Below are 21,064 nucleotides of genomic sequence, written 5' to 3' on the forward strand. Positions count from 1 at the left end.
CTCCTTCGAGAGTAAAAGCAAGGAGTGGGCGCTGCTCCCTAAGGCCCCTGTGAGCACACGGCCAGTGCCCTCTGGGAAAGGCTTGCTCCGGTGGCATGAGGGCACAGCACGGACCCCGAGGTCATGCCTCAGGGTCAGACATGGCCCCTCCTAAAGGGGAGGGTAGGTCCCTGCACCCCCAGGCGGGCTAGAGAGGAACGTGCCTCCACTGAGGGCAGCACTCCAGAAAGCCTCGGCGCCCAGCTCCCAAAGGACTCTTCCAAAGCGCCCCAGCCCGTGGCTCCCGCCTCCATGAACCGGGCGCCAGGGCCTGGGAGGCAGCCTGATCAGCGAGGGAAGTGGGACAGCTGGGTGCGTGCTGGTGGTGGAGACGAGGGGTCACAGTGTTTACAGAGTCTTCCCTGAAGCACCCACAAGTAGAAGTCTCTATATATCTGTATTTATATTTATACATATATAATACTCAGACGCTCTACTGAGGAAAAGCACACATCTACAGGTTCCTCCCGGGCAGTCCTTCTGTCCCGCCAGAATCCGTAGAGCTAACCACAGGGCAGCCGGTCCTGGGCCTGTGGCCGAGGGGCCTATGGTGTGGACACCCTGTGGGCATCTTCCGGCTCATCCAAGCCCTGCAGCCGCCCTCACGCCCTTCTCTCCAGGGCCTGGCTCAGTTCTCCCGTTACCCCTCCCAGAGCCTCCTGGAAACTCGGTGTCACTCGAGGGGCACCTGCAGTCTCCCCATCGTGCTCTGCCAGGACCGCCTGCGTGGCCTGGGCATGGGCAGAGGGCCTGGCCCAGGAGCGGGCGTGTCCTGGAAACAGCAGGCGGAGGGAGGGAGCGAAGGAGAAAGGCTGCTGTAAGCAATGCTTCCCGGGGGCAGCGCTGGGAGCGGTGGCTGGGCCGGGCTCTGCCTGTGCTGGTCTCGCCCTCCACGGGCTGGTCAGCGCTTCCTGAAGGGCAGCCCCACGGCCACACGGGGGCCCTGGCGCCTCTTAGCTTCTGCTGGGGGCGGGCCCTCCCTCACCCCCTGGGGACGCTGCCGGCAGGAGCGGCGGGTGCACGGGCGTTATTTGTAGGGCCGCAGGAACCGGGACACCTTGGAGCGCAGCAGTTTGATGAAGGAGCGTGGGAACATCTCTTTGGACTCCTGGGCCGTGTACTTGAAGTAGTTCTGGGGGTGCGCCAGCACGTCGAAGAGCGCCTTGATCAGCTTCTTGTCCTGCAAGACATGGCCGGGCCGGGTGAGGCCAGGTTTGGGCTGGAGGGCCCTGGCCGCCACCCTCTGCAACGCCCGGGGGGCCTGGCGGGGGCTGAGGGGTGTCGGCACAGGTGTGGGGCGGGGGCAGATGCTGGGCTGCTGGTGAGTTTCAGGAGCCCACACTCTCTGCCATAAATGGCTTTTACTTTTAAGTGTCAAATTTTTAAAAAAAATATTTTTATTGATTTCAGAGAGGAAAGGGGAGGGAGAGAGATAAAGAAACATCAGTGATGAGAGAGAATCATTGATCGGCTGCCTCCTGCACGCCCCATGCTGGGGATCGAGCCCGCAACCCAGGCATGTGCCCTGACCTGGAATTGAACCGTGACCTCCTGGTTCATGGGTCCACGCTCAACCACTGCGCCGCGCTGGCTGGGCTCGAATTATTTTTTTTTTTTTTTTTATTTTTTTAAATATATTTTATTGAGTTTTTACAGAGAGGAAAGGAGAGAGATAGAGAGTCAGAAACATCGATGAGAGAGAAACATCGACCAGCTGCCCCCCGCACACTCCCCACCGGGGATGTGCCCACAACCAAGGCACATGCCCCCGACCGGAATCGAACCTGGGACCTTTCAGTCCGCAGGCCGACGCTCTATCCACTGAGCCAAACCGGTTTCGGCTCGAATTAGTTTTTAATAGTCTATTGGGGGAACGTGAGATCTTGCTCCCGGCATATGTCAGTTTGGCTCAAATAAACTCTTAAAAAAACAGTCTACTGGTTTCAACTTTTGGAGCTCCAATGCTCCTTAATTTAATAAGGGTTCTCCTGCAGAAAACAAGGCCTCTCCTGGGAGGACCCAGGGTCTTGACCTGGAGTGTCAGCTGCTGACGCCATGGCCCCTCCGTGACAAGGTGGCTGTGTCTCCGGGCCATGGATGGGATGAGGAGGGAGTCCGTCCCAAAGGCTGCATCGGATTCCATTGATTTAAAGATACCACTCTGTCAACTACCTCACTTCACAGATGAGGCGAGGGGCTCAGAGCTGGTAAGGGACCTGCCCCAGGACAGGCCACCAGGTCGGGGGCTAGACCCCACAGAGAGCTGGTTTTGGAGCTCCTGGTCTGGAAGGACAGAGGTGCCAGCCTCAGCCCCACCCCCAGGGCCCTCTGACCCCCCACCTTCCCTCACCAGGGGGGCTGGGCAGGGAGGTCCCTGGAGCCCACAGCCTGTCCTGGGGTTGCACAAATCCCTTCCCATAGAGAAGCTCACGCACCTTCAAAATCTCCTGGTGATTCTCCGAGGCGTAGAGCCGTCCGTCTCGAACGATGTCTTCTATCAACTGCTGGTAGTCCTCTGCGAGCCGCCGGGAGGGAGGGAGGGAGGTGAGGGCTCCGGACCCCTTGCCCCTCTCCCCCACAACCTCTGCCCCCCCTGTGCCAGCCACAGGCAGCTCTGCCTCTGCGCCTGTGTGCCCTGTACCCACATTGTTCTCCTTGAGGTTTGGTGAGCGAGAAAACTCCAATTTAATCCTCAAAACGCTGCTCGAGCAGCACCAATTGCTCCCTCCTCAGTGCCCTGGACCCATTATGGGCCTGTTCCCCTCCCCCAGGCTGCAGCCCCTGGGGCTGATGGGCTGGCCTCTGTGAGCCCGGGGCTGGTCTGAGCCCATTATGGGCCTGTTCCCCTCCCCTAGGCTGCAGCCCCTGATGCTGATGGGCTGGCCTGGACCCATTATGGGCCTGTTCCCCTCCCCCGGGCTGCAGCCCCTGAGGCTGATGGGCTGGCCTCTGTGGCCTGGGTGGCCTGGGCTCGGGGCGGTGTGGCCCACTTACCGTCATAGGTGACATAGGGCACCTGGAAGCCTTTGCCGCTGTTGCCTTCGTTGGATCTGAACTGGATCCAGAGCTTCCGGGAGCGGGAGGTGAAGGCGATGGGCCTCTCGTAGGTCTGGCAGGTCTCGTAGGTGGTGATAGATGTGGGCGAGGCTGGGGGTGAGGACACACCATTGCTCCTCTCCTCCCCCTCCCAGGAGCCAGCGCCCACCACGCCCACTGCTCCAAAGACCCTCTCTCTAGTCTCCACACTGTTCCCTCTGCCTCAGATGCCCTTCCCCACCCCCATCCCCAGTTCCTAATTGTCCTGCTGAGCCCGTTTCCATGCCCCCTCCTCCAGGAAGCTGCCCTGACTGTTCATCCTCCCTGCAAGTTGCCGCTCTGCTCTGGCAAACCCTTTATTACTGCCTCTCTATAGGTGTCACTGTCCTGCCACCTGCTCCTCAAGGCCAGGGCTCATGCCTGCACCAGCGCAGAGCCAGGGTTGAGGTGGAGGCTCAGATGTGGGAGTGACCCCGCCCTGTGAGGGCCTGGGTGCCCTCTTCTCACCGCCCCGGGAGCCTTCCTGACTTGCCTTTGAGGTGGGAGCGGCTGGCTCCCCTGGAGCTCAGCCCTGTGTGTGCACAGTGGAGGGAGGGGCGTAGCTGGGGGCTGGTGACAAGCATGGGCAGGGGACAGGGTCCCAGGCTGGGCTCTGAATTTCCATGGGAGCCTGGGCAGCTCTGCCCTCTGTGGCCTCGGTCCTATTGGAAGGTGGGATTTTCTAGCTCATCAGCTGCACTGAGGGGAAGACGGTGACGAGACCCAGTGCAAAGGGCTCAGCCTGCCCGGGCTCCGCTGGTCTCTACTCCAGGGGCAGCCAAGGCCCCGGTGGCAGGTGCGTTTGTGCGGTTGCCTGTGTCCTCCCCCGACCTCTGACTGGGAGCTTGCCCCAATGGGCACCACTGCCCCACGGCAGCGCCCACTGGGAGGAATTCAGCTGGTCCTGGGGGCACTCCAGGGTAGCTCTGCCTTGCTGGCTGCCATGGCCATCTGGGCTCACACCTGTCCGGTGGTGGAGGGGCCACCTGAAGACTTACCACAGGCCCCTGATGGGGGTGACAAGCCAGGAGGCTGGGGCTCATGGAGGGGAAGGGGCGGGCTGTCGACCTGGGCATCCTGTGTGCGGGCACACACTGGCTCTTTGCCACATGCCACCCCACACTTCAGAGGAAGGAGGCCTGTGGAGGAGGGGTCACTCCCGGGCCTCACCCTGGCCTGTGTGGCAGGACTGGTGTATGGTCAGTGTAGAGACCAGCCTAGACCAGGTCCTGATTCCCATGCCCAGGGCACCCCGGAGCTTTCCAGACTTTCCACAGAATGCTGCAGAGCCCATGGCTTAGGGTCAGACAGAAGTGGATTTACACCCAGAGTGCCCTTGCCGGTGTGGCTCAGTGGATAGAGCGTTGGCCTGCAGACTAAAGGGCCCCAGGTTCGGTTCTGGCCAAGGGCACATGCCCGGGTTGCGGGCTCAATCCCCGGTGGGGTGGGGGGCGTGCAGGAGGCAGCCGATCAATGATCCTCTCTCATCATTGATGTTTCTATTTCTCCTTCCTCTCCCTTCCTCTCTGACATCAATAAAAATATATCTAAAGAAAAATAAATAAACCGGGGTGACGGGCGGCGCGTGGCCGAGCCTGCCTCCGCGGCACCTACCGCTCTTGCGCATGACCAGGGCGTCGCCGCACTCGTCCTCAGCGGGCAGGAAGATCTCGGGGACCACGATGAGGATCCTGCGCTTGGGGGGCGGGGAGATGTACCACACGCACTCTGCGTTGGCCGGGTAGTCGCCGGGGTAGTTGGGGGACTCGATGTAGCCCATGTAGTCGCCGAGCTCCCCGCCGCAGTGCTGGTCTGTGGGCACGGGGCCCGCGGGCTGGTCAGGCCCAGCTGATGGGTGCCCTGGCCAGCTGGGCCCTCGGCAGCCTTGAGGTTGGCAGGTGCTCTGTCCCCACCTTGCCCACCTCCACCCGCCCCCCCGCCCCCCCGCCCCCCAGTCAGCCAGGCCTGGAGCTGCCTTCTCCTGGGGACCCTCTCACAGCCTCCCTGGCCTGGCCTGGCTTCTCCTCCATAGACCCAGCCCCGAGGTGCAGGCCGCCCTGGTGAGCAATGGAACAGAGAACGCCGGGTGCGATGACGGCGCTCTGCAGCGCGGGCCGAGCCGGGCACAGCCTCCACACTGTGGGGCTCCCTGCCCAGGCCCCTCCCAGCACCCCAGCCCCTCCCAGCACCCCAGCACCTACTTTTGCAGTGCGTGACGTTGGTGGAGCCATCGAAGTCAGTGCTGGTGTTGCCTGGGCAGGTGATGCAGTGGTTCTGGCCAAACTCGGGCTGGTAGGTGCCAATGGGGCAGCGGATGCAGCGGTGGGAGGTGGTGTTGTAGTGGTGGCCGGGGGAGCAGTGCACTGGGGGGCAGGGGTGCATTGGGGGGGGCATTCTCCCCAAGGCCTCCCTGCACCTGAGGTCTCAGCAGAGTCAAGGCCCTTCCCCACTGCCTGGTGCCCTCCCACCAGCGTCTAGTCCCTCTCTCCCCACCCTGTCTGCAGCGTGCAGAGTGCTCTGGGCCTCCGCGGTCTGAGCGGGGGGGTGGGGGGTAGGGGGGTGGGGGGGGTTGGAGGGGAGGAGGGGGGAAGCAGACCGAGTCTGCCTCGAGGCCAACATCCCACTAATGAGCATGCGGCATGTGGCAGGGGCTGTGGGGAAGGAAATGTGGGTTAGGGTGGAGTTCCCCAAGGGCCACTGAGAAGGGACTTGGGCTCCAGCACACAGGGACCCTGGAGGCCGCTCTGCCGGGAGCAGTTCTTGGGGAGCAGTGGGGGTGACTGGCTGGCTGGCTGGTGGGGTTCAGGAGAGAATGAGGGAGAGGGAGTGGAGTCCAGACACTCGTTCTATGAGGCTGAGTCACGGGAAGGAAAGGAGGCAGGAGTGGAGTGGGGGCGCTGGAGCAGGGGCTGCCTCCCTCAGAACAAGGGCTCAGAGAACCCGTGTTCCTAGCACATGGGGGTGTCAGAGGGGCTCCCCAAAGGCGTGTCTGAGAGGGAGCGTGCCTGTGCCCCGGGTGGGGGGGAGTGGTGGAGCTGCAGTCTGGTGGCCCTGGAGGGACGGGGTGTCCAGTGGGGTGACTCTGACCTGGCCCCACCGTCCCTGCTGCCTCCTGCACTCACCTTCCTGCCCCACCGTCCCTCTACATGAAGCACCCAGAGGAGCGGGGGCTCCCCTCTCCACCCCGGGGGCTCAGAGCCCTTGCCCACAGCTCAGGCTGTGGGGGCCCCGCTGTCCTGCCCAGTGGGTGGCACAGCCGATCGCCAGTGTCCAGCGCCTGATGGCTCCAGGCTCCGCCTCTGACCCGGAGGTGTGTGGGTGGGAAATGGTCCCCGAGCAGCTCAGCCAGCCTGGGGGTGAGTGGGGCGCCCTCACCTTTGGCCTCGCAGTCTTGGAAGGAGGCCATGCCCTCGTGCTTGGTGAGCAGTCCCCCGCCGCAGGGGAAGCAGCTGGTGCGCCCGGGCTCCGGCTGGTACGTGCCCACGGGGCAGGCCTGGCAGGGCCTGAAGCCGTCGGCGGAGAAGGAGCCGGGAGAGCACTGGCCTGGAAGACGAGGCCACGGCTCGCTCAGGCCGGCAGGAGGGGCCTCGTCCAGCCCTGCCCTCAGCCCTCAGCCCTCATCTGCCCCTGGGAAGGGCACCAAGCACCAAGGTTGGGGTGGCTAGGGGGAGGACCCTGGGGGAGGGAGCCTGGGGTGCCTGAGCCTGCCACCCACCCGTCTGGCGGTCAGAGGCTCACGACCGTGTGGCTTGGCCAGGCCTGGCTCTCCTTCTCCCACCAGCAAGAGGAGAAGAGGCCTTGTGCCAAGCCGGGTGTGTGTGTGGGCCCCACAGTGGAGATGGGGAGTGGGGAGGGGACTTCTTTCAGAGGGACTGTCCCCCGAGGGCAGGCCACGCCAGGGCTCACAGCAGGACCGAGGGCTCTCAGCTCAGGGCTGGCACTGCCTTGGCCTGTGCGGGGGGGGAGGGCCGAGGTCCCCTGGGGACAGCGCCTAGCGAGGCAGGACGGAGTGTCCCTGGCGTGGCCTGCGGGGCGGCTAGTGCCCTTTCGGCCCAGACTCTGGGTTCTCTGCTCCCCGCACTGGCCACTCCGAGCTCCCCGCCCTCTCCTTCCCGGCTGGGCCCACACTTGCCTCCACATTCAGATACGTTGCGGGCACCAGCCAGGCCGAGCCCGTCGCTGCTGGGGCACGGAGTGCAGCTGAGCTGGCCTTCCCCATCCTGGTAGGTGCCCGGCGCGCACGGCACACACTGGCCGGGATCCCCGCTGAAGTAGGAGCCGGGCTCGCAGGCCACTGCAGGGGCAGAGCGGAGAGTCTCCTGGTGGCCGGGCTCCTGGTGCCTCAGGGCCCCCTGTGAGGACCCTGGCGGCCAGACCTGGTCCCAGGCCCCTCCTGGCTGCTCCTGCTGACCCCTCCCCGCCGTCTTCTGTGCAGGCTGCGGTCCAGGCTCCAGCGGGACCTTCGTCCTCTCTCAGCCCACATCCTGCCTGCAGCTCTGAGCCCTTGGCCTGCGTTCCATCTGCCTCCTGGATGAGACACGGTCATTTCGTCCAAACCCAGCTCCCCTGCCCCCCCTTCCCCCTGTGGAGGGAGGTGACGCCTGAGGACGTGGGACAGCAGAGAGCGGGGGAGTGATGGAGGCTCGGGCAGGAAGGCAGGGGCAGAGGTGGTGGGATGCAGACAGAGCCAGTGTGGTTGGCTGCACTGAGCAAATAAGCAAACGGAGGAGCAACAGAGGGAGCTGATGGGGAAGGTGAGGGCTCTGAGGGTCCCGGGGGAGGGCGGGCGTGTGGGCTGGAGGTGATGCTAGCAGGCGCTGGGGCACGTGGGGCCGAGGCTGCCAGTGTCCACAAGGGGGACCTGGGTGAAGAAATACGGAAGTTGTGTTCTGTCTGGCAATGTTTCTTAAAGTTTGAAATGATTTTAAAATATATTACTAAAAATAAAAGAATGAAGAAAAGTGGGGGAAATAGAAGAATGGCAGAGAAAGGCAGCACTGCCCACTCCACTGCCTGAGCCGGGACCCCGCCCTCCCCGCCCTTCGCATCTCCTGCCCGCCGCCCCCGTACCGAAAACCCCTTATCCGGCTGCCCCCGTTATCCTCTGGCCAGACCCGTGCTCTGGCTTTGGGGCTCCAGCGCCTCGTTAAGGTCTTCACGGGGTGACCCCCGAGCGGCTCGCGCTAACAAGCACAGGGCAGCTCCGCATCTGGGTCCCTCCCCGAGGCCCCAGAGCGGGGGGTGAGGCCACTCCGCCCAGGAAGCCCGAGCCGCCGTGTGGCCGTGTGGTCCCGAAGCCCCTGAGGTCCTCTGAGTGCACCGCCTTCTCTCCACCGCCCCTGCCCCCTCCTGAGTCTCCCCTCTGCCTGGCCTCCCCCCCACCGCCCGCCCTCCGCTCAGCGTCCCCACAGCGGACGGTGGGCCGGGTGCTCCCAGGCACCCAGAGCAGCCCGCCCGCCAGGTCCGCTGCTGCATGCTGCCCGGGTGTGCCGGCATGCTCACCACCGGCTTCTCCCCAAGTGAACCACACCCCACGCTCAGCACCCGGGGCTGCTGCAGCCCCGTCTCCTCCCAGCAGGCCCCCCTGGGGGGTCATGTCACCAGCCTCGTTCACTTGGACCTGCTGGCCGTGCCGCACCCCTGGGGGCCCTCGGCCTCACGTACTTCTGCTCTCGGCCCCTGCTCTGCCCTCAGCCCCCCGCCGCCCCCGGCCCTGCCTCCACTGTCTCGCTGGCCTGTGCTCTCCGTCCCACGGGCAGGACTGCGGTGCAGGTCACGTGTACAAACACGCACCGAGTGGGAGCCTCGCCAGGGCCCGGCGCCAGGGAGTGTCTTCCGGGACAGCCGCTGTGACAGTGCCACCTGCTCCCCTCTGGCGGCCTCGCGCTTCTCTGTCCCCGCCCTCGTGTGCCCCTTCCCCGGGCCGCGTGGAAGGAACGGGGGAGAAAGTGGCTGTGCCGGGACTCACCGCATGTGCTGTCCTGCAGCGTCTGGCCTGTGCTGCATGTGCCCTGGCCCTCCGGGGCCTTGGCTGGCTGTTGGGCCACCTCGTACTCGGTGCCCGCGACCTGGATGGAGAAGAGCTGCCGGCTGACGGCCTTCCGCAGGGTCCTGATGGCAGCCTGCACGCTCTGCTCTGCCCGCCTCCGCACGCAGTCCGCCTCGCAGGTGTCTACAGGCCCGAGAGAACGTCACACACCTCCCCCCTTCCAGCCCCCCCCACCCCAGCTACCTCTTCCCCAGGCTTCCCCTCTGCCCTCTGCCGGCACCAGCACCGCACTGGGCCAGGCCACTGCTGGGAGCACCTTCTTGCAGCAGCCCTGGGGCGAGGCACCACTGCTGCGTCCATCTTACAGAGGAGGAGACCGAGGCTCCCAGAGCTATCGCCTGCCCAAAGCCAGGCCTCTGCCCCGCCACACATCCCTCCCCGGGGCTCACCCACTGGCGGTGCTCCTGCTGCCACCCAAACATCCTGCCCCCGTCCCCAGGAAAAGGCCCAGCTCCCTGGCCTCGCACCCAGGGCCCCTCCTGGCATGGTCCCCCGCGCGAACTCCGCTTTAGACGCCCTGACTGCCGCGCGGCTTTCTGGACACATCTTGCTCTGTGACCTGTGCCTTGGCCTGTTCTGCTTGCTCTGCCTGGATGCCAGTCCCGGCCCCTCTCCATTGGGTGAACTTTCATTTCAAGCCCTGAATCCAACGGCACCTCTGGGAGGACTTCCTGGGGCCCGCCCGGGGGTAGACTTCAGGTGCCCGTTGGTTCTCACGCCCCTCGACCTCGCGTCTCCCCAGCACGGGGCGGTCTGTGTGCACCTCTGCCTCCCCGAGGCTGGAAGTGCCACCAGTGGGGGGGCCCTGGTCTGGTCCCCGCATTCCAGTGTCCAGGGGCTGGGCACACACAGCCACATGTGCTGACAGATCTCAACTCCTCTCACTGCTCACCACTCACTCACAGCAAAGAGGAAGGTGTTGGTACGAAACATGAGCCAGAATTACCAACCCCGGGGAGCCCGGGAAGACAGGCCTTTGGCTGGTCTGTTCTGGGAAGGCTGCGGGTTAGCCCTCCAGGCCTGTGGCTGTCCCTGGGCCCTGAGCCCTGAGCCCTGCTCCTCTCATGGCCCTGGGCCTCCTCTGCCATCCTGGCTCCGGGCAGTTCTCTGCCAGTCCTCGCCTGCCAGGCTGGCCTCGACCTCCAGCAGCCGTGGCTGGGCTGGGAGCCAGCACCATGCCCACAGATCTTGCCACCCCCCAGTGTGTGGGCCTCCCCGACGCCCTCCACAGCCCCCGGGGGACCCCTCACCCACCTGAGGCCTCTTCCTTTGTCTCCACCTCAAGCTCTGCTGTGATGTGGGTCACCTCCTTGGATGGGGACTTCCGGCCACGGCGCCTCTTCTTGGAGGAGTCACACTTGAGGGTCACAAAGGTCACGTGGCTGTTTTCTGGACAAGGCAGGGGCCGCTGTGGCCAAGTGGCACAGGCAGGGAGCAGGTCCTACCCAGCCGTGCACACAATGGCCTCATGGTCCCAGGTGCACACGGGAAGCTGAGGCTGGAGGCCAGGGCTGGCTCTAGGTGCCAGAGGGGCTGGTGGCTGAGCCGGCTCTGCTGGCCCTCGGAGCCCATCCCTGGAGGCGCCTCCTGCATATCCCTGTGCAGCTGTACCAGAGGCTCCGCTCAGGGCGGGGAGCAAGCCTGAGGGGCTCGGCGATCTTCATGGAGGCAGAGCGGTGCTGCCTCCCTCCTGGTCCCTCTCACCAGGCTTCCCCCGCTAGTCCCCGCCGGACCTCCTCCTGGGCCGCCCTCACCGAGGAACGCATTGCTAAGCGAGCCCTGTGATTCCTGCCACTGGACAGCCTGGCAGAAAGCCCTTGCTCTGGGGGCTCACTGACCCCTGGTGAGGCAGCGACGATGGTCCCACTTCCTGCTGACCACCTTCCCAGGGACCCCCATGGTGGTCTACAGTGCACAGGTGTGGCCGCTGGGCTGAGGGGCCAAGGGGTAGCTTTCAGCAGCCCCCGCCCTGCTGGGCCCTGGCTCCCAGGCACGGGAACCCCGCCCTGTGTGGGCTGGTACCGGGTGGCCCACTCACCCAGCAGCAGCTGCCTTGGGGCCTCCTTGACTGGCTCCCGGCTGCGGGGCCGGAGGTGGCACTTGGCATCTCGGATCTTGAAGCGCGCCTTCTGCCTGATGGGGGTGGCGGGGGCACCTGGGGAAACCAAAGTCCCCCAGGTGGTGGCCTCTCCTGTGGGCAGGAGGTGGTGGGGCCGGGGCTGCAGAGGGAGTGCCTGGGTGTGAGGGGCTGCCAGGGCGGAGGGGGCCCTCCGCTGCCTCCCTGCTCTCTCTGTGAGGCCTGAGAAAGGTGAAGTGTGGGTGGTGGGGGCAGGCTGGAGCCAGGGCCTTCCAGCCAGAATCTTGTGTGGAGGAAGGAAGGCCCGCACCCTAACCCCAACCCCAGAGCCAGCTCACGTGGCCTGGGTGCTCAGGGAAGCGGGAGAGGAGAGAGGGCAGCCGGGAGGGAGGGTGGAAGTCTCAGATGCCCGACTACTGCTTCCTTGGAGGAGCAGACCAGAGCCCCTGGACTAAGGCAGCAGCAGTCACAGGTGCTGAGAGTCATGTCATGGGTTAGACACACGCAAAGGCCATGCCACTGAGTCCGCATCCTGGACGGTTCAGGCGTGGGACACGGCCTCTCCTGCCAGGTGGCAGCGGCCTGGGCCACGCTGGCACTTGGGGGCAGGGTCTTCCCTGGCAGCGCTGACTCAGGGGCTTTAGAACTTAATGGCCCCAGCGGGTGGGACTTGCGCCCCTGAAACCCACACCTCAGGGTCGATGAGCCGCTCTGTGCTGGGGTCCAGGAGCCTCGGGGTCAGAGGAGTCCTTCCGAGGTGCCAGCCCGCGGCCTGCTGGCTGCCAACACCCAGGAAGCTCCCCTCTGGGCCGTGCCCACCCCTCACCCCCTAACATGGAGACCCGGGGGGAGGGGGGGACTGGGGCGCACGGCCAGGCCAGGGCTACCTGCGCAGCTGGGCCCGGTGCTGGAGCTGGTGCCGTTGCGCTTCTGCGGCGTCCTGCCCTGGAGGCTGGGGACCCCGCAGCTCAGACTGTAGCTGTTTTCTGAGTCTGTGGAGAGGTGGGTGGTGAGGCGCACCCGGTACTCTCTTCCAGCGCCCCAGGTCCCCCAGGCCTCCGAGGGGCAAGGGAACGAGATGAAGGTCAGGGCCTAGCCTTTGTCAATTCCTTCCTGCGACGAGACTACAGGGTACGCGGAGCGGAGGGACACCGTGGCCCGTGGAGACCCAGGCAGCTGCCCAGGGCCACTCCGTGAGCAGGGCTGGGCCTCACCCCCCTCAGGCTCCTTCCTGGGGAGCAGCAGGAGCGGGGGCTGGACCCGGGGAAGAAGCCCCCACCCAGCCCATCCCGGGACAGCCTGGGTTACCTGGCACAAAGTGCGTGTGGGCCGGGCAGGCGAGGGAGCAGCTCTCCACCCCGCCCGTCTTGCTGCACCACAGCTGGGCCCGGGGGAAGGCCTTGGCCGGAGAAAGGCACCTGCCTGTGTCTGAGAAGGAAGACAAGAGAGGCGTGAGGGGCCACGGAGGGGGCTTTCTGAGGGGGACTGCCCCTCACCTGTCGCCGGGCCAGACCGTCTCGGTGGGAAGGGGCTGGGAGACGGCAGAGTCCACAGGCCCAGGATTCAGGCTCGAGCCCTAGTGGGCGTGCAGGAGGCAGCCGATCAATGATTCTCTCCCATCATGGATGCTTCTCTCTCTCTCTCCCTCTCCCTCTCCCTTCCTCTCTCTGAAATTAATAAAAATATATTTTAAAAAAATAGTCTGGCAGGTCCTCCAAGCTAAACACAGTGACTGCGTGGCCAGCAGTTCCATCCCCAGGTATCTACCCAAGAAAACGGAAACATGTTCCCACAGACCCTGCAGCGAAGGCCAGAACGCCCCGACGGAACAGCGCACCGTGCACCGCTGACGAGGATACACAGCGCGGCTGTCCGCTGGGACAGCGTTCGGCAGCGCAGGGAATGAGGGCCTTGGCCGCACGGCTCAGTCGTTAGCGCATCAGCCTGAGGACTGGAGGCTGTCAGGCTTGTTCCCTGCCAAGGGCGTGTGTTTGGGTGGCAGGTTCAATCCCTGTTCCTGGTTGGGTCCCAAGTGGACGACCAATGGATGGGTCTCTTCCACACTGATGTTTTCCTCTGTCTCTTCCCCTCCCCGCTCCCTTCCTCTCTGAAAAATAGCAATGGAAAAAATATCCTCACTCCTTGAGGGAGGATTCAAAAAAAAAAGGACCGAGGCCCTGGCAGTGCTCCGACGTCCGCGAGCCCTGCAGACACTGACGGCCGCCTGGGCCTGGGCCGGAGGGAGATGGGGGGTGACAGCTATGGGCTGGGTTTCTTTCTGGAATGAAAACGCTCTAGAACTGACAGGGGTTGCACAGCTGTGACTGTACTGAAAACTATCGACTCACACACTTTATTATTTTTTAAAGCATTTAACTTCATTGTTTATTTATGTATTTATTTTGTTAATACTCGCCCAAGGGTATTTTTCCATTGATTTTTTTCGGGAGAGTGGAAGAGAGACGGAAAGACAGAGAGAAACATCGACGTGAGAGAAACACAGTGATGGGTTGCCTTCTGCACAAGCCCCGACCAGGAATCCCCAGGCTGGGGAGGAGCCTGCAACCAAGGTACGTGCCCTTGACTGGAATTGAATCCAGGACCCTTTGGTCCACAGGCCGACACTCTATCCACTGAGCCAAACCAGCTAGGGCACTCTTTATTTTTATTTACATTTAAGTATATTTTTATTGATTTCAGAGAGAAAGGGAGAAGGAGAGCGAGAGAAACAGCAACGATGAGAGAGAATCATTGATTGGCTGCCTCCTGCATGACCCCTACTGGGGATTGAGCCCACAATCAAGGCATGTGCCCTTGACCGGAATTGAACCTGGGACCCTTCAGTCTGTGTGGTGGACTGTCCAGACCCCAAGCACCAGCAGAGGGCAGAGGATCCCTCGCTCTAGGAGGCCTGCCTCACGCTGAGGGGCTGGCAGCCTGGGCAGGGGTGGGTCTGAAGAGACCCGGATGCTCCCCTGTGCTCCCCATCCAGGCTCTGCTGCTGCTGCACCCGGAACCCCCACACCCCCAGCTTCCTTGGCAGGACAAGGGGGAGCCAAGGCCTCCACTCCCTCCCTCTGAGCCTCCAGCACCTCCTGAGCCCACTGCACATGCTGTGCTGTACATGCTGAGCCGACTGCACATGCTGAGCCGACTGCACATGCTGTGCTGCACATGCTGAGCCCACTGCACATGCTGAGCCCACTGCACATGCTGAGCCCACTGCACATGCTGTGCTGTACATACTGAGCCCACTGCACATGCAGTGCTGCACATGCTGAGCCCAGGCCCCACTCACCCCCCGTCTGTCAGTGCTCCGTTGCCCCCTAGGCGCCCCGCCACCATGCCCCCTCACTTCTGTAGGACTCATTCTCGTCAGCCAGGGGCCAGCAGCAGAGGCACCTGCCCAGCACCTGCCTAGATCACCTGCCTGCAGAAGCCACTGCCCCTCCCTGCCCACTAGGCACGGAACAGAGGGGTGGGTCCCAGTGATGCCCACCCCAGGGCACCTGCCCCAGGGCACTCACCCACGCAGTCCTTCCGGTTCCAGTGGAGTCGCCTCCCTGGGGGGCAGACGCACTCGAAGCTGCCCTTGGTGTTGACGCAGCCCTGGTCGCAGCTCCCGTTGCTCATGCTGCACTCGTCCACGTCTGCAGCACAGGCGGGGGGAGGGCAAGAGGGTAAGGGCAGGAGGGGCAGGACTGGCCAGCCCAGGCCACGCCCTCGGGGCAGGAGGGCTGGGAATCCCCTGACCCTAGCCTGACACTGTCACTGTGCAGACACGGGGCTGCACACACCACACATCCAAGCATGCACACACACGTGAACACACACACGTGAGCACACACAAGACTCCCCCACACACCGACACACCCCTCCTGCCCAGGCGGGGGCCGGGCAGAACAGTGGCACAAAATTAAAGTTCCCATCAGGTCTGTGGGGCAGGAGGAGCACTGGCCCAGGGACCGTGCGGCCTCTTCTCACTGTGGGACTTGGGACAGGCCCTTCCCAGCCCCGCCTCCTGTCCCACGGGCACCGGCGGAAAGAAGTCACCTCTGAGCCTTTCCTCCTCGGACCGCCAAGGCCAAAAGCTCCCGTCATGGGGGAGGGCCAGACTGTAGACTGCATTCACACTGGGGTGCACGACTGTGCACACCCCGGCCGCCCACATTTGGGGAACGGCCGGCCCAGGGAAGCTGGTGCCCAGGTTTTGGGGAGTCCCTGCAGCCTACCCCAGGTGCTACCCCCAGCACCAGCTGTGCCTGATCACTTCCCTGCCCCACCCAGCGGGCCCTCACGGCTGCCCCAGGCACAGGGAGGGAAGAGACACCCAGGACCACAGGGGACCTGTGTGCATACCCCTGCCAGTCCCAAGTCTGTGCCTCCTCTGCGCCCCTCCCGCCCTGCCCGAGCTCCGGCAGCTCTGGCTCCCATGTCTGGAGCTGTCTCCACACTGGTGCCTGGGTTCCGCTCTCCTAAACACATGGCAGCCAGAGCAGTCTTGGTACATGAACTTGGCCATGTCCCAGGCCTGAGTAAAGCTTCCAGGGGTTTCTCTTCTCACAGGGAATAGAGCCCAAGTCCCCTCCGGGCTCATGAAGCCCCGTATCCCACCTGCACCTCCCGCCATGCTCATGGGGCTCTGGCCTCCCTGGCTGCCTCTGGGTCACTCTGCCTCAGGGCCTTTGCACATGCTGACCCCTCTGACAGGCTCCCCCTCATCTTGACCCAACCGCTCCTCCTTCAGGATCCCTCACCGCCTCCCTGCTCTGCCCTTCTCTGTTGCCACTTCTCCCACTGAATGAACTGCCTATTGGATTCTCTGTGGCGACCACCCTCTTCCAGACGGGAGTTCCCTGTAGCTGTTTCTAGGTCTATGCCCACAACCTGGCCAAGGCTTAGCACCCAGTGGGTACTTGCTGCCCCTCCTTTGGCTGAGCCCCTCTGCCCACCAGTCTCCAGCCTCCCTTAGCCCCCCAGGCTCGTCAGGGTGAGGGTGAGGGCGTGGGGTGCGGTGCAGGGGGCCGTGCGGCCGGCGCGTGCCTCGGGGGGAGGTGGCCTTGGAGGGCGGGCTGCAGACCTCCGCAGTGGGTTGTCCCGTAGAGCGTGTAGCCGCGGTGGCACACACACTGGAAGCTGCCTGGGGAGTTGACACAGATGTGGTCGCAGGTCCGCGCGAAGGAGCACTCGTCAACGTCTGCGTGGCCACAGGGAGAGAGTTTGGGGAGGCGTGTCAGGCGGGTGGAGGGGCACGCCTGCCCCTGGGCCCGGCTCAGTGCACAGCCCACCGGCTTCCTGTCGCTGCCTGGCTTTCCTTTGTCTCCACTGCCTGTGCTTCCAGGAGCCACCTCGTGTCTTCTCTGGAGGTGGGCAAGGTGGGAATATCTTGAATGGAAGGGTTATTATGAATTTCTGCCATTTTAATACCCCACAGTTAACTGTGATTAGGATTGGTTTTTAATTTTTTTAATATATTTTTTATTCATTTCAGAGAGGAAGGGAGAGAGAGAGAGAGAAATCTCAACGACGAGAGAGAATCATTGACCGGCTGCCTCCTGCACGCCCCCCAGTGGGGATTGAGCCCACAACCCGGGCATGTGCCTGACTGGGAATCGAACTGTGACCTCCTGGTTCATAGGGCAATGCTCAATCACTGAGTCACGCCGGCTGGATTGGTCTTTAACCCACCCCTGCAGGAAACTGACAGGGGCTAAGGAGGCAGCTGAACTGGGGCATGAAGCCAGGCCTCCTGGTTGCTGACCAAAGTATGTTTTCCCATCACCCCACATGCCTCTTCAGGAAATAAGGGAAACAGCAGACAGACAGGAGCAGGGGGGGTATGCTGCCCATGAGGGGAGTAAGGTGGCCTGGGCAGCATGTGAAACCTGACTCTGAGGTTCCTGGCAGCCGGGGTGAAAAGGAAGAGTGCTGCTGCTGGTGATGGAATAAGCCACATGCCCACAGGAGACAGGTCTGAGCTGCCGAGAATTCGGAGAACGGCTCCTGGGCACAGGTGATGGCGCCTGCTTCTCCATGGGCACTGCAGAGGGAGCTCATTCTCTGAGCACTTTAGCTCACGTGACTGCACGCATGTTCAGAATATGTGTGTGTTTGCAATAACGTGCTGTGGGCGCTCAAAGGAGGCTGTGATCCCTTCTGGGTGGGGGTCCGGGGAGAGCTGATGCTGTGGCCCTGAGCTAGTTTGCAATGAAGGAGTTAGGGTGGGGGAGGGAGCTGCAGGCAAAGGCGGGAGGTGGCAGCACAGGGCGCCCAGGGATTGTGAGGAGCTCAGGGGGGCTGGGGAGGTGTCTGGGGTCCCCGTCCCCGGGGCCCTGAGTGCCAAGCAAAGGTGCTTAGACTCCTCCCTGCTGGGGCTGGGGAGCCCTGGGTAGTGCGGGGGCAGGGGTGGGGCACGGCCAGAGCCCCAGGCCTTAGAGATGCGTCTGGAAGAGGCTGGAGAAGACACGGCCAGAGACCAGAAGCAGACACGTGGCCGCCTCCTTTTCCACCTTGGCAGCTGCCCGCCTCTCTCACAGGGCAGCTGGGGATGCAAAGTCAGAGGCCCCCTTCAGCCCCCCACAAGGCAGAGGGAGAAACAAAATCGAGTGCAGAGGGGCCGTGATTGGGGCCTGGACAGATGCTGAGCTCCCAGCACACCCTTGTGCCCTGAGAGGAAGCCTGGCCCTGGGTTGTGCTGAGCCCCTGGCTGGGCTGGCCCTGGGCCCTCCCTCACCCCTCAGGGCCTCGAGCTGCCCCGGAGCCAGGCTCTGAGTGGCAATCACAGGCAGAAGCTGCAAGCCCCACAGCCAGACTCGGCCATGCGTGGCTGCAGCTACTGGAACCCCGTGGACACGAAATGACTAGACCGTAACAGTAATTGTGACAGGCTTCCCTGGCCCGGCCCTCAGCAACCCCTCCCAAAGCTGGCCCCCAGGGCACCCCTGTATTCTCAGTGGCCTCATCCAGCTCCACAGAGCTCCCTCTGTGGTCCCCAAGCTCCCTCAGCCCAGCAGTGCCACTTCCTGGGCGGGTTTACCTCCCTGGCTCCCCCTGGAAAATGCCTCTTTTTCAAGCATTTCACCCGCGCCCCACCTCAGGAAGCCCTCCGACCACTCTCCCCACCGCTCATGCCCTGGGCTCCTTCTGAATCCGGATGTCGGCTGGACTTATCCCGCGCCCAGATTTCTCCTCCCATTACCCTGCTCCTAGCAGGTGCTGGGACCCTATAAAGGACATCGGAGAGCACCTGCAATGTGCTGTTGCTCCCACCAGGTGGCAGCACTCCACCGCTGATGATCTCTGCTACCCACGGGCTGCGCCCCCTGGGACCCCTGCTGCTCTCTCCCTGGGCCCTGGAGTCATAAAGGACAGGGAGGTGGGGAGGGCAGACGCACATGCTAAGGACCCCAACACTCAGCCTGTTTCTCCCAGAGCCGGGACAGCGGGAGGGGAAGGGGCCGGGCGGATGGCATGTCCTGGCACCGAGAAGGCTCACCTTGGCATGTCCGCTCGTCGGTCAGCAGCTTGTAGCCCTTGCGGCAGCCGCACTCGAAGCTGCCCACGGTGTTGCGGCAGGAGTGGTCGCAGCCCCCGTTGTTGGCCAGGCACTCGTTGATGTCTGTGGAGCCAAGCGCGGGGCGAGGAGAATGGGCTGCAAGGGGGGGTGACGGCCCAGCACCGCCCTTCCCGGACCTGCTGTGCCCACTGCCCAGGGCTGGCCTCAGTTTCTCCACTGAATGTAAGGATGGGGGTCCCAGCTCAGCAGTGGGTCAGGAGGATGGTTACACCACTTCCCCCTGGACGTGGCATCGGGTGCTGTCGGGCAAGACAACGGGAGGCCGAGGGCCCTGTGTCCTCTCACCACCTGAGAGGGCGGCTGCAGGGCAGTGAGGCCTGGGGGAGGCGGCTGCCTTCCCACGGCTGTGACCTTGACTCTCGGTCTGTGAGACCAGGATCAGAAGCACCTCGAGGGTAAGAGAGTGACAAGGGTCAGCGCCCAGTGGACTCGCAGTGCCCGCTGGTGGAGGCGCTGCAGGCAGCAGCGCAGCCTGTGGTCCTGGGCCTACGCTCAGTCTGCCTCCTCCTGCTTGGCCACCCCGACGCCGGCCTGTTGGTCTGAGCCGTTCTTCACTCAGCACTTGACGAGCGTGGCTGCACCCTGAAGGTCCCTGCCCGCCCCCGCCCCCACGCCTCACCGCCCAGCCCGTCCCGAGCGTCCCGCGGAGGAGGCTCCCGCTGGCACCTGCGGTGACGGCAGCCGTCTCCCTCCCACGCGGCCTGGGGGCTGCTCGGCCTGAGCTCCCTGCCCCGCCACTTTGCTAGGCTCTGGCCAGCTGCCAGGCGGTCAGGAGACCCTGCCCCTGCGGTGCTCCCTGTGGGCCGGCCGTCAGCCCCCAGGCGGTCACCCCTCCGGACAGGCCCCGGCAGGTAGTGAGAGAAGGAAGAGCTGACCGCCAGGACGGGCACACAGAAGCAGCACGGAAAGGACGCTCCGCCGGGGCCGCTGGCCCCTCTCAGCAGGGCTGCCACTCAGGTTGCAGCGCCCCCTGGGCCTGACCGGAGCCGAGGCCGCACGCCCCGTCCCGTGCCACAGGCACCTCCCTGGGAGCAAGGGCCCTCTGCGCCAGGTGCCCGAGTCCCCGGCAGGAGACTGGTCCCATCCTGCCCCGCGCCATGCTGCCCTCGCCACTGTGGCCTCCCCTGGGGACTATGGGCAGATGGGGATCTCTAACTGGAAGCTTCTCGCAGAGCGAAGGCCCGCCTCAGCCCTGCCCCAGCCGGCTGTGTGACCCGGGCAGGGAAAGGCACCTGCCCCGGCCTCGGCCTCCCAGTGTCGCTGGTGAGACGGGCCCTGCACGTGGGACTGGGACTGCCTCTGCAGGGGCGCCTCAGGCCTCTGCAGCCGCGGTGCCATCCCTCCCCATCTGGACCTGTTGGCTAAGGGCTGTCATAGCAACCAGACAGGCGGCAGGAGGCATGTTTGCTCAGGCCAGGCCGGTGCAGCAGGCTGCGGGGGTCACCACTTGGGAAGCAACCCCCAGCTGCAGCCGTGACACGTGGTGGGAGCCCTGGGCACAGATGGCTCCTCTACCTTCATTCTGACGCGGTGCATGGGGGGGGGGGCGGAAGGCAGCTCCTCTTCTCACTTCCTGCCCCTCTAGACTCCCCTCCTTCTCCACTGTGCTCCCCCCAGCCCTCGCCAGGTGGCCAGAGTCCCCTTCCTGTCCACGGGTCTTCTGTGGCCTCCCGCTGTCCCAGAGGAAAGGCCAGTCTATTGCAGGCCGGGCCCGGCCCCCTTGCCTGCTCTCTCTGCCCCCTGGCTCCTGTCTGGGCAGCCCCCACCCAGCCTGCCCCTGGGAACACTGCCCCCGGAAGCCTTCTCTGACCTTCTCTCAGCTGCTCCCTTGTCACTGGGCCTGCCCTCAGGGCTATGGAAGGGCCTCAAGCACAGGGGCCGGGGGGTGGGTATCAGGCCCGTCGGGAGCCCAGGGCCTGGCACAGGCTGGCACAGTGACGCCCAGGGGTGCTCACTGGATGGATGAGTGAGTGAGGAAATGAGGGAGTTAGGGGGCTGAGAGGAGGGCGGGGTCTCGAGCCATCTGCTGGAACATTCAAATGGTCAGTGTTCGAGGGTCAGCACTGTGTGTGTGGGGAGGACGCAGCCTGGCCACCCAGAGGCATGCAGGTGAGGGCTTTCGGGTGGGAGCAGAGGGAGGAGCTGGTGGAGTGGGCTGGGTGGAGGGGCAGAGGCAGGAGAGGGAGGAGAGGAACAGGTGGTGGGTGGGGTTCTCTGTTCTGGAAGGTGCTGGGACGGGTGGCTGGTG

General features: G+C 64.2%; 1 protein-coding gene across 2 annotated transcripts in view; it reads right to left on the reverse strand.

Annotated features, from left to right (window-relative positions):
- Positions 1–423: 423 nt before the first annotated feature.
- The window catches only part of SCUBE1 (signal peptide, CUB domain and EGF like domain containing 1), a 96,617-nt gene continuing 75,976 nt past the window's right edge, over positions 424–21,064 (reverse strand). For both annotated transcript variants that reach the window (XM_036301134.1, XM_036301133.1), the window contains 15 exons: positions 18,736–18,858; positions 16,321–16,437; positions 14,768–14,890; positions 12,549–12,668; positions 12,128–12,232; positions 11,202–11,318; positions 10,418–10,552; positions 9,083–9,286; positions 7,247–7,408; positions 6,490–6,657; positions 5,316–5,477; positions 4,729–4,926; positions 3,034–3,186; positions 2,475–2,554; positions 424–1,219 (listed from right to left, as the gene is read on the reverse strand). In XM_036301134.1, coding sequence (XP_036157027.1) covers positions 1,067–1,219; positions 2,475–2,554; positions 3,034–3,186; positions 4,729–4,926; positions 5,316–5,477; positions 6,490–6,657; positions 7,247–7,408; positions 9,083–9,286; positions 10,418–10,552; positions 11,202–11,318; positions 12,128–12,232; positions 12,549–12,668; positions 14,768–14,890; positions 16,321–16,437; positions 18,736–18,858 — 2,120 coding nt within the window. In that variant the 3' untranslated portion in view covers positions 424–1,066. The remainder of the gene's footprint in view (positions 1,220–2,474; positions 2,555–3,033; positions 3,187–4,728; positions 4,927–5,315; positions 5,478–6,489; positions 6,658–7,246; positions 7,409–9,082; positions 9,287–10,417; positions 10,553–11,201; positions 11,319–12,127; positions 12,233–12,548; positions 12,669–14,767; positions 14,891–16,320; positions 16,438–18,735; positions 18,859–21,064) is intronic.

This window comes from Myotis myotis, unplaced genomic scaffold (assembly GCF_014108235.1).
Source record: "Myotis myotis isolate mMyoMyo1 unplaced genomic scaffold, mMyoMyo1.p scaffold_m19_p_3, whole genome shotgun sequence".
In the NCBI taxonomy this organism is placed as follows: domain Eukaryota; kingdom Metazoa; phylum Chordata; class Mammalia; order Chiroptera; family Vespertilionidae; genus Myotis; species Myotis myotis.